This window comes from Malus domestica, chromosome 13, assembly GCF_042453785.1.
Source record: "Malus domestica chromosome 13, GDT2T_hap1".
Lineage (NCBI taxonomy): Eukaryota > Viridiplantae > Streptophyta > Magnoliopsida > Rosales > Rosaceae > Malus > Malus domestica.
In genome coordinates, this window is record NC_091673.1 from 40,462,461 (window position 1) to 40,474,929 (window position 12,469).

At 38.2% G+C, this 12,469-nt stretch overlaps 2 protein-coding genes across 2 annotated transcripts; one reads left to right on the plus strand and one right to left on the minus strand.

Moving 5' to 3' along the window:
- The first annotated feature begins 762 nt into the window (after positions 1-762).
- On the plus strand, positions 763-5,173 carry LOC103401653 (heat stress transcription factor A-5-like). Its single transcript, XM_008340367.4, has 2 exons — positions 763-1,138; positions 3,639-5,173. The coding sequence occupies exons 1-2, from the start codon at positions 917-919 to the stop codon at positions 4,866-4,868; spliced, it is 1,452 nt and encodes a 483-aa protein (XP_008338589.1). The 5' UTR covers positions 763-916; the 3' UTR covers positions 4,869-5,173.
- Positions 5,174-5,919: 746 nt separating this feature from the next.
- On the minus strand, positions 5,920-6,414 carry LOC114823040 (F-box/kelch-repeat protein At3g06240-like). The gene has a single exon (XM_029098336.1). It carries the CDS (start codon positions 6,412-6,414, stop codon positions 5,920-5,922), a length of 495 nt encoding a protein of 164 aa, XP_028954169.1.
- Positions 6,415-12,469: the final 6,055 nt, after the last annotated feature.

Consider the following 12,469-nt stretch of genomic DNA (forward strand, 5'->3'; position numbering starts at 1 on the left):
TAAACTACACTATTTCATATTAATTTCCTAATATTCAAGTGGTTTTGCCCCTTGATTAGATTTTTTTTATTTTTTTTATTTTTTATGAAAGAAACCCCTTGATTAGATTATAGACTAATTAATGGTATCGTGCTTAAAGTTTTATCTTCATATGATTGCCTTTTAGGACATTCATCCAACATTGAGGTGGTGGTTGATGAGTCAAGTTTGCATATTTCACCCCATTCTTAGTATCTTTTGGATACTGTGTTTTGTATTTTTAATATAGGACATGTGAATCTCTTATGACTAAAAGTAATGAAATAGAAGAATTTTAGACTGATTCGAATTTGACAAAAAGTGATCCAATCGACATTTAGTTCAACAAATCATGCTTTTGTCTTTATATTCCCCCGAAGAAAAAAAAATTCTTTTCTAAGGCTTTTTTTTTTTTTTGAGAGAGAAATATAAATTTTGCCACCAATACAAAAAATTATAAATAACGAATTGTCCTGTTGATTAGAATTTTACTTTACAACCTACAACATTCAAGTTTAAACTCTCTAAATATTATGCAATCAAACGATATTTTACATGTCATAATATACATGAATTAAATTATATATTTTTTTTCATGTCCTTTTCCTTATTTTCTTACACATGATTCAAGCGGGCACTTGGAAAAAATTTCCGCCTAAGTTTAGATTTTTCTGTATTTGAATGCTGACGTGGCGACACTTACCAAAACCGTACATTTTAAACCCGTATACATTCCAGTCAACTCTGGCAACCGGCGCGTCGCTCCCCCACTTTCCCTCTCTCTCCCTCTCTGTCTCCAGTCTGTCGTCAAATTTGTTCTATTTCTCTCGAACGTTCCAATCGGATCCCAAAACCGATTCCAATCGGGTCCGCCCAAATCCTGACACGAGTGTCCATCATGGAAGGGCCTTCGACGGCCGGCGGAGGCGGTGGCCCGGCGCCGTTTCTGCTGAAGACGTACGACATGGTGGACGATTCCGCGACCGACGAGATCGTGTCGTGGAGCTCGAATAAGAAAAGCTTCATCGTCTGGAACCCGCCCGAGTTTGCTCGGGTTCTGCTCCCCACCTATTTCAAGCACAACAACTTCTCCAGCTTCATTCGTCAGCTCAATACATACGTAAGCTCTTTGCCTCTTAATATTTTGATTTAGGTTAATTGTTAAATTCTTGAAAAAATTGAAAGCATTGTACATTTTTGTCCCAATTTGGATTGGTTCTGTTTGGATGCATCCCGGAGAATTTTCGTGTTTTGGTAATTCTGTGTTTGGGTGATTGGAAATTTACTCTCTTCTTTGTTTGGATTGTTGCTAGTTTGCACTTTCCTGTTTACAAGTATTAGCATTTTTTAGGAAATTGCAGGGCTTTTCGGTTGCTTCGATTTCAGGGAGACTGTCTTCCTTCTAATTTTGCAGAAGCTACAATGGTTTTTATTTAGTTGTAGCTTGATTGTGAATGTAATTTGTATTTTTTGTTGGTTCCAAATTCCAATACAATTTCTTCGTCATAAAAAATTAAGGAAAAAGAGGGAGATGTTAGTTCTGCGGTGACGATTACGTGGGAGCGCATTCAAAAAGCTCAATGTATATTTCTAAGGTGTTGATTAATGAAACTATTTTCAAAATTCTCCGTACCTCTTTCCCTTTTTTGTTCCGCTTTTAGAAGAATACATTGTCTTGCAGTCTGGACCATGAAACCTTTAGTACATTTTTAGTGATACAAATGAGATTTGGATTTATTAAATATGCTTCAGCTACCTATTGAGGTTTTCAAACAACAAGAGGTTACGGGAAGACCGTGCCTTGGCAATGGTATCTTAAATGTGCCATATTGAACAATAGAATAGTCAAGGACCACATATGAGTCTATGACTTCTTTGGTGTCCTTCCCTTGCAGCTTGGTTTCGTAAGGATAAGTTGAAGACCACAATGCAACTAGGTTAGAGTTCTAGAAGGTTCAACTTATAAGCTAGATTAAAGCACATCAAGGATTATGTATGGTGGATGGTGCTAACTGATACTATTGAGCTATCGGGCTACTGTCAATGAAGTTTTTTACCTGGAATCAGACCCTATTTTAATTTAATTGACCTTGATTTGAGGCAGGAAAGGGGAGTTTGAAAGATAGTGTTTTGATGCCTTGAAAATGCCCTAATTTAAGTAGGAGGTAATCAAAGAAAATGCAAAAAATTAGGATGCACTGTTTTTGGTGAGTAGTTCGTTCTTGTTGTGATATGTATAGAAAGTCTTGCTCATCAAACATTTGTGTTGTAAAGTTATGTACTTATTTTTTGTAATTGTGTTGCTGGTGAAATGTGTGCTAATCGTTGGACTGAAAACAGAATGCAGCGCACCATTTTTCATATGCAAGTGCCAAGTGGTTCTGTATCAAGACATATGAACCGACTTGCTTTAGGTTGATTGTTTCATTGTGAAAAAATAAATTCAACATAAATGTATGCACATAAAGTTAAATGAATGGTATTTTCCAAATGTATGACCGCTGATGCTCAATTTTTATGTAGTTGACCAGGTTTTTTTACTGTCGAATGCCTAACCAAGGTGCTTGAACAAATTTGAAACTTCCAAACTAGCCAAATTATGAACTTAACCTATACACCATTAACTATCAAACTTGAATATAAGATGATCCTCCTTATCTGCTACTAGCACTGCCTTTTAAACTGTTTGTTAGTCACATATTTTCTTCAAATGATTGTAATTTGGATATTAGAAACATGTTGGTTTTTTCGTATTCAGCATTTATTATCATAAATCATTACAATCGGAAATAAGGAGGAGAAGTCAACTTTTGATAACTTAAAACAAGTTCCATCTAATTGAAATAAAATGCAATGCAGTGCAAAATTGTTACTTTATAGTTTCATTCAAGTCTCTGCACATTCTTATGGTTATATCAATACTTGCTTTTAAGTGATGCAGCAAGCAGAAGGCAGAAAGTTGATATCTTTACAATATTAGTTTTTTACCGTTTGGGCTCAACATGCGACATTGGATGAGGAGTCAGATATGTTTTGATGGTTATGTTATGTCCTTAGAGTCTGAGTCAAACAATTTTGTAGAGGAGTTTTGTTAGACACAATTTTATATGCAGGGACAGAATTGACGGATGAAAAGTTTCACAATTTTCACATATGCAGTACATTTCCTTTTTTCCACGCTAAAGTCATATTTTCATCAAACGGCAAAAAATGAGCTCTAATGCAATACCAGATGGTAACCTCCTAGAATGTATCACATTAAGCAGATTCCATCTCTTTTTTCTCCTTTCATCAACCTATTCTAGTTCATCGTATTCCTTGAAGTTGCTATATTGCATTGTATATTCCAAATTTCTCTGATATATATGTTTAATTTAACTATAGATCGGTCCTTGGTTGTATTTTCCAATGCATTAATTTTCTTGATAATTTTCCTGGCTTGTAGTGAGCAACTCATTGTCTCTCTCATGAACCAACTTTCAGTATTTCTGGCACTCACCCTCTTTCAGATGCATTGCACAATAATTCTGTATCATCTCTAGGTGATCATCATTTTTATATTGTTGGAAGTGACTATCGATATATTCAACTTAGTATGTTTGGACATGAATTTGTCACAGGGATTTCGAAAGATTGATCCTGAGAGATGGGAATTTGCTAATGAAGACTTCATACAAGATCAAAAGCATCTTCTTAAGAATATCCACCGCAGAAAACCCATTCACAGCCACAGCAATCCTCAAGGTTCTATGGTTGATTCAGAAAGAGCAGCTCTTGATGACGAAATAGAGAAGCTTTCACATGATAAAGCTGCACTCGAGGCAAATATTTCAAGGTTCAAGCAGCAGCGATCTGCGGCAAAGCTTCAGTTGGAAGACTTAACACAACGGGTGAATGGTATGGAACAACGGCAGAAGAATTTGGTGACATTCTTAGATAGGGCTGTTCACAACCCTAATTTTGTTGAACATCTCACTAGAAAAATTGAATCTATGGATTTCTCAGCATATCATAAGAAAAGGCGATTGCCTGACATTGACCATCTACAGCCAGTCGTGGAGAATGGTTTTGTGGATAACCGAAGTAGTTCTAGATCTGAGTTTGGAAATATTTTCCACCAAGACTTCTCAAGTAAACTTAGACTTGAATTATCACCAGCTGTTTCAGACATGAATTTGGTATCACGTAGCACGCAGAGTTCCAATGAAGATGGGGGTAGTTCAACTAGGAAAATATCTGAAGAACTTAAAGGTGCACAGATGAGACCAGAAGGCGTTTTATTTGCACCTGAAACCTTAGAACTTTCAGATACTGGAACATCTTTTGCATTCAAAATGGATTCGTTGTTATCGCGGAAAGCACCAACTGTTGGAAGCCCTAGACGTCATTCCTTGCAGCCAGGTTTGCCTTCTAATGAAGAAGGTGATGGCCATATATCCTGCCACTTAAATCTCACTTTAGCATCTACTCCGTTGCAAGTTAATAATAGTCCTTGTTTAGCTACAGTACCCCAAGTAGGTCAGGATATCAACGAATCTGCAGCATCAGAGCTAAATGAAAATGGAAAAGATTCGGATTTAAGAGCCTTTACAAACAAAAATATAGCTGACAACGACAAACTCAAAACTTCCTCCCAAGAAGCCACACATAACAATCAAGCGCCCCCACTGGTTCCAGTTAGAGTAAACGATGTCTTCTGGGAACAGTTCCTAACTGAAAGACCTGGCTGTTCAGAGAATGAAGAAGCAAGTTCTGATTATAGGGGAAATCCATTTGATGAGCAAGATGATGGAAGGTTAGACCATGGAATGTCCAGAAATGTCGAGGATGCGGAAACACTCACTCTTTGAGTACCAGAGTCGTGGCGAAGCCCTGATCCAGGTTCACAAGAAAGCGCTCTCCAGTCTCCCTTGATTTATAAGATTCACCTTATATAATTCTGAAACTTGACATGAACTGCCTGTTATTGATTGGAATGAGTTCATGCACCAAATTGCAATTAGTTCATAGTCATCACTGGCTAGTGTTCATTGGCATGTTAGTGTATTCTGATATAGCCGCATTTAGCAGTGTAGTATTGATACATACGTTGTAACACACTTTTAGTGCGTGGTTATAGATTACTAACTATAAATAGTTAGGCAATTCACAATCAGTCTGACATGAGGTTCTGTTTGTGTACCTATGCTTCATGTATCCATTTCTCGTGCTAAATTTTTGTTTACGTTAAGTGGCCACTTAGAAAAACAAAATACCGATCTCAACCTGAAATTTGATGCTTTGTGATGGTCTGTTAACTCATACTGAATCCATTTTATGATTGCTTCTATCAAAACAATTTTGAGGATATGCTAAAATCTGATCTTTTAATCTTTAAGTTATATCGTCATTTTCATTTTTATTTTACAGTTGTCTGTGTTCTACTTTCTAACAATCGGAATACACGGATTTTCCAAGCAGTCATGTTGATAATTAGTTTCTATGCTTGTAAACACCATATGCTTGGCCCCTTATTCGGTCAACGGTCAACACCCACTCTCTAGATTCAATTTGGTTTCCTGATGTGTAGAGATGCATTAAGATTGTGTCAAATCCAATCTGATTTTTTGGGAGATGCATTGAAACTTCTTTGGCCAATTCCCTTGAAGAAATTTTTGCCACTTGAGTCCAAGATTCCTTCATAATCCATATTGAAAACCAATGCTATCGATCGGGATAGTAAATGTGAAGAGACAATTTCCGGTAGTACCAACTCCCACGAAGACTTCTCCGTTGTTGGAATCCGGCAATGGCAGTGTCTGAGCTAGTTTTTCATCTGCTAAATCAAAAGAAATGATAGAACTCATCATCTCAGGTTGTACCCAATGAAGAGCTCCATTTAAGAAGCAAGCCTGCACACCCCTACCCTTTAAGGAAATTGATTTCTTCTTCTTGACAAGTTGTCCATGAATTTGTTTTCACTGTGAAGACGTTTATCGCAGTTTGGAAAGGATTTGTTTCGGTTGTATCTCGACTGCCCAATATTACCTTGTAGTCTTCATTGTAGGAATCATATCCCAATCCATAAAACAGCTTGTCGTCGGATCCCAACTCGTAAAATCGTTTGTTAAACGGAGGTTTTGGTAAGACAGTGGTATCTCCGGTAGAGGGGTTCCATAAGATAATGTTGGCGTAATCGTCGCTGTCTTCAATTGCTAGACATACCAAGCGATTGCAAGAACCCAGAAGATTAACAAATATTTCCGAGGTCGTTACAGAGGGACAAGCAAGCTTTCTTTTCGGAACATAAGCATCATTATCATTCAATGCTTTGTAGTCCATGTAAAGGAGACGGTCATTTGAAACAAAGAGAGTTTTAAAAATCCGAGATGCATAGGTAGAAGCCCAACATTTCATTTACTACAATATTTAACCACATGCACATTCAAACCCCATTAATAAACAATGTTAAGCATGGAAATAACAAGAGATCATGAATACAAAATAGTGTTTAAATACCTTTTTTTGATCTCTCAAAATCCCAAGATTCTTCTATTCAAGAGGAAAGCAAACGAAGCGATTGCACGATTGGCGCGACTGGGGGCATTTTCGTCCAACTTGTTTTAAAAGTTATATTGTCTTCATTGTAGAAAGCACATGGCAAACAAGTAAAAAAATTCGACTCAAATCAAACATATGTACAAGGACTTTTACCTTCCATATGGCCACAAAAAAGACGTCGATAGCATTTCCAAGGTGGTCTATTTGATTTAGATTTACATGCATTTCAGTCTCTCTCTCTTTTATTTATTTATTTTTTATAACAATGGCATGGGTGATTTAAACTTGGGAATCTGTTTCAACTTTTTAGAAAGCATCAACAGTCATTGTCAAAACAAGTAAGAAATGAAATGAATTACGTAATTTAGTTGTAAGCTGAGATAACTTACCTACTAAAAAGATGTAAAAACATTATTTACTGTCCTTTTTTTTTAGATATAAATATAATACTTGAAATAAAAACGTACTAGTAACTTCTACTCATGTTATGGGCGCGATGTATATAGATAAATTGGGATGAAAATTACAATATCATCATTTTCTAGATTAAAAAAAAAATTAGGAGGTATCCTACCATACATTGATAGAAGATGAATTTCCCTTCCATGAGCCTTATACCACATGAAACAACATTTAGCCTCCAGGACAAACAGTATCCCAAAGTAGAGCCTTCTCTTTGTGAGAGAAATGTTCCATTTGTTAACCATTTTGTTTTTTGTTGTTGTGGGACCATGATTTTTCAAGGCCGGGTAAGGTGGATCGAAATACGAAAACATCAAAAGTCCGGTCATGGACTTTAGCTTTCATAATAGGGCTGCACAGACAGAGCATCTATGTAACCATCAACCCATTCTGGAGTAGTGGGTGAAGTCCGAAGCCCCACTCCCAATGATCTTATGGAAGTCAAGGCTTGATGTAAAGACCAGTTCTCAATGTCAACTATATCTACAGAGATTAAGAGTACCTGGTAAGATCAAGAATGAGAGGAAGGCAGCATGCAAGAAGCCTAGGATGGTGGTTTCCATTAATAAGCCCATTCTAATCGACTCTAACATCTGATGTTCTCTAATTGGAATTTGGAAGATGTCCACTCGCCCTACAACGATGCCTTGGTCATTCAGGTACAGATTTCCAATGTCTTATTTAGTCATGTTCTGTTGGACAATGTATATGGGGTCAACATCTTCTTCAAGGACGCAACCAAGAGGATAGGGATCCTGGACAACATTAATAAAGTAAGGCCACTCTTCATACCTTCAATTGTACTAGCATCTGGTCATTTGGAATAGTAAAACTCGCAGTTCAAGCAAAAATGTATAACTATATGGTGGCCCTTCATGTCATGGATTGCCCAACTCCTCACAACACCATACTTGGCCGGAATTGGCTTCAAAAGATGAGGACAATCCCTTCATCTTATTACCGATTACTCTGTTACCCCACACTAGGCAAAGTAAAAGAGAGCATGAATATGTTCAGCAAGGGAGAACGGAGCTCTACTGCTCTTATGGATGAGTTGGCATAGCAATCACAGTTTGGGGTTCAACAGACAAGCTACAAGGAATTCAACCTAGATCTTGACACCCAAGACGACGACACTTTGGAGTCTGAGGCAGATAAAGAGTTTACATCAACCTCGAGCCTCAAAACCAGAAAGCAAAGCCATAATTAAATCGAAGATGTCTGATTGAGAGAATGAATTGTTTACTACCTTTTTGTGGGCCAACAAAGAGGTGTTTATCTGGTTCACATATGATATGCCAGGAATCAGCCTCTCCATCTGAACCCAACTGCAACGACGGTTATCCAGCAAAAGCGTAATAATAGAATAGAGCGAAGCAAGATCATTGAGAAAAAGATTTGATAAGCTCAAGGGTGCCAACTTTATTGTTGAAGTTCACCACTTAGACTGGTTGACAACACATGGTACTCGTGCAAACAAAGAATGGAAGTGGAGAGGCTGTGTGGACTTCACATACTTGAACAAAGTATGTCCCAAGGATCCTTATCCACTCCATCAGATTGACTTGCAAGTAGATTCTACAACAGCGCACAAGCTTTTGAGCTTCCTAGACTCCTCAGATTGACTCCCTCATCTTGAACCAATACTTAACCATTCATACGAGGTATTGCCCGTTCAATAGTTTGGTAAGTGATGATTAGATTTTATATTATATATTTTACCCTATTCTTAGTATATTTTGGTAAATATTTTGGAAGAATTTTGATGCTTTGAATTGTATTTTCAATATAGGACTTTGGACTCCTCTGGAGCAAAACAGGACCAAATGGACGAATTTTGGAGTAATTCCAGTCGGAGGACGTTCGTGAGTCACTTAGCTTGATCGTATCAAAATTTGGGATTTTTCCACCAAGCGGTTATTTTCTGGCGATAAAATAAAGGAGCGATGCACGGTATTGGAAAATAAAGTTTCTGGGCTTAAATTGCATTTTTGGAGCCTAAAATGACCTCGGATGGTTTCGTGACCTTCTGGAGATGTGTTCGGAATGTCCTAATATTTTAAAAAACCTATCTTGGGCCGGATTTGGAGGAGATCTGAGGCTAAAACGTGGCTGAACAAGTACCTAGCAGTTTCCCCTAGTTTAATTAGGGTTTTATTTTCTAAGATATTTTATTATTTTTCTTAGTTTCCTAATTGGAATAAGAGACCTATGTTTTAGGGTTTGTGGATGGCTTAGCAAATGTATTGCTTTGCCGTTCTTAGTTTTGTTCTACGCTTTCTTTTATGCAACTTTGGAGACAGAGAGAATTGCTAGGGTTCTTGGAGATTTTCTACTTTAAGGTGTTTTCAATCCATTTCTTAATAATATTTTCTATGATTTTAATTATGAATATGCGTAACTAATTCCTTTTGCTAGGGCGAAGCCTTGAGCCTTAGCATAAATATCTGATTTTTATTTAATTACTTATGATTGATTGCATGCATACTTTAAATTATTAATCACCGGGATTAAAACTATCTAATTGTCTTAATGCCTGATCACCATTTGGATCTTTAGAAAAGTAATTTGATACAATTTTGGTCGGAAGGTTCCCTGAAATTGACGTTGGCTTCTTTTAATTAATAATTGTAATTTCACTTAAGATGAACACCACGTCTTAAGGGTTGCATGGTTTTTCAAAGGGTTTTCATAAAGCATAATGAGTCTTTCATGTTCATATTTGATCCGAACGTCCGGAGGGGTTGCATATTAAACATACGTTCTATGTTGGAGGTTCCAAGTAGAACGTGAATTAGGAAAATCTAACCTTCAAAGTGGCATGTGTAGATCATAAGTAATTGGTAAAAGTTCATAAGATTGCTAGGTGATGGTGGAACCCTTGTGCTTTCTTAATTTGATTTCTCCAAAACTAGTTCCTTTTCTTTCTGCTTTAATATTGCAGATTAGTTTACTTTTATTAATTAAATTCATTTTTTAATTTAAGTAGGTTATAAAATCAATCATCTCAATTTCTGCTTTACAATAATTAAATAGAATTTGATTTGTTTCGAATTATTTAATAATCCCTGTGGAGAATGACCTTGCCCGTTTATACTACAACAACCTTGTAATTCTTGCAAGTATTATAGGAGGTTTTAGCCCGTTCACGTGTGTAGCAAAATCCCTATCAATAAGCCCGAACCGAACCGAAACTTTTTATATGTATTTATTTTTTAATTATAGTTAAAATTAATCTTTCATTCATATATGTATATGTATATGTATGTATGTATGTATGTATATTAATTAAACATCGTTTTCCACCCGAAGAAACCATATATAGCTCAAGGAAAGATATTAAGAAGAGAGAGAGAGGATCTTTTCTTCTCTTTTTCTTCTGGTTGCAAGTATTATAGGAGGTTTTAGCCCGTTCACGTGTGTAGCAAAATCCCTATCAATAAGCCCGAACCGAACCGAAACTTTTTATATGTATTTATTTTTTAATTATAGTTAAAATTAATCTTTCATTCATATATGTATATGTATATGTATGTATGTATGTATGGATATTAATTAAACATCGTTTTCCACCCGAAGAAACCATATATAGCTCAAGGAAAGATATTAAGAAGAGAGAGAGAGAGGATCTTTTCTTCTCTTTTTCTTCTGGTTGCTTTTCTCTTCTCAAATGATTTGTTTGTTGAAAACATGTAACGTGGCATTTGGGAGGAAGATGTCTATATTTCAACGCCTTTCTTTCTTCCTTCCTTGTTGTTTGGGCCCAAAATAGCAGTTTGGGCCGAGGGAAGAATCACTCTCGGCCCGGGAAGCCGTACGGCGAAAGGGTCATGGAGCGTTCAGCTCATGGGCTTCCAAGCCTAGGTCGGTTAAATCAGAATGCAAGTCGAGTCCTAGTACAATAGGGACTCTCGACGAGATCAATAAACTAGAAAGTGAATCCGGCTCAGTTAAGGACTAGATTCGTAGTCCTAGCGGAGATAGGACTGATCGAGGTAATGTTAATCCGGAGAAGGAAACCTAGTTCGAATAGAATTGGAACTCGGGCTCGGTGTTCTGCTACTATAAATACAAGACATTCAGCAACGGAAGAGACCCCTGCAAATCAATACAAAATTGCCCTGCGCAAATTCTCACAACTTTGTGATTTTTCTTTTTCCTTTTTTCGCTGACACATCTTCCATTGGCATCAACAGCACTGTGGAAGCAACCGGTGATATCTTAAGTCGGCATAGATAGCTCTGTCACCGTAGAGTTAATCGGTCTCGCAGTATCTTCCGTTGGCATCAACAGCACTGCGGCGAGAATGGTTGATTACCTATCCAAGTCTCGGTCAAGAAGGGTTTCTAAATCCTTATTGGTCGAGGTCATCTCATCAGCCTTCTCGGCGGAGTGAGGTGTTACAGTTATTACATTCGGCACATTGAAAGCCGAATTTGATATTGAACTTCGTAAGAATAGTAACCTTGTCTTCAGGTTCGAGAGCCCAAGAGGCCGAGACGTGTTCCTTTCTCGGCCGCAATCGCAAGACGCAGAAGTCAGTAGCGCGACCCAACGCAACATCAACAAATTTACTCCTCGGCCGAGCTCGGCCGACGAGTTGGCACGCCCCGCATTCACCGAAGGACGTAGTTAGCTCATTAATTACTCGGCCTGCGCGCCACGTAGGCTCTGTAGTTTTTAGGGTCAACATTTTGGCACGCCCAGTGGGACCCAGTGCTAAACTACGAAGTTCATGCCAATTGAAACACGATCGGTAAAAAAGAAAACAGCTATGGGAAAGTCGACAGCCGATTTGCCGAGTCAGAGCATAGGACAGAGTGTGCCACAGGCGCAGAATCCCCTTAGCGCTGCGACACCTGAGTCCACGAGCGCGACTCGCCGAGAGAGAGAAGTTAATCTCGGCGGTCAACTCCATGGCTTAGAGATCCCTAACAGAAACACATGCGTTCTCAATGAAGGGATAATAGAGGAGTGTGACGAGGATGGTGGTGAAGGATCTGACCCACCAACGAGGTCGTTTCTCCGAAAGCGACTAGACGAGCAGTCTCGGTCAGTTGAGCAGACGTTCAGTCGAGGCATTGACAAGCTGCATGACGCGATACTCAGTGCCAATGATCGACAAACCAAGCTGCTCGAAATGCTGGTTAGTAAAGTTGGTGGCAGTAGGCCTTTTGAGCTTCTCCAACATTGTCCACCAGGAAACAATCCGGTACCGATTGTACCGGTCAAGCCTATTCCTGCCCAACTCAAACCAATCAACTTGGAAAAAGGAGGAGGGTCGAATAGTAGGTCAGACGGAACCGACCATAGGATCGAAGCAACACCTGTTGATATGACCGAAGTTTAGCGGATGATCGACTCGGCCATGAAGAAAGGGCCGAAGTTTCCTAAGTTTATTCATCCGTACCCAGCTTACGTGGAAACGTTTGGGTACCCGAAGGGTTTT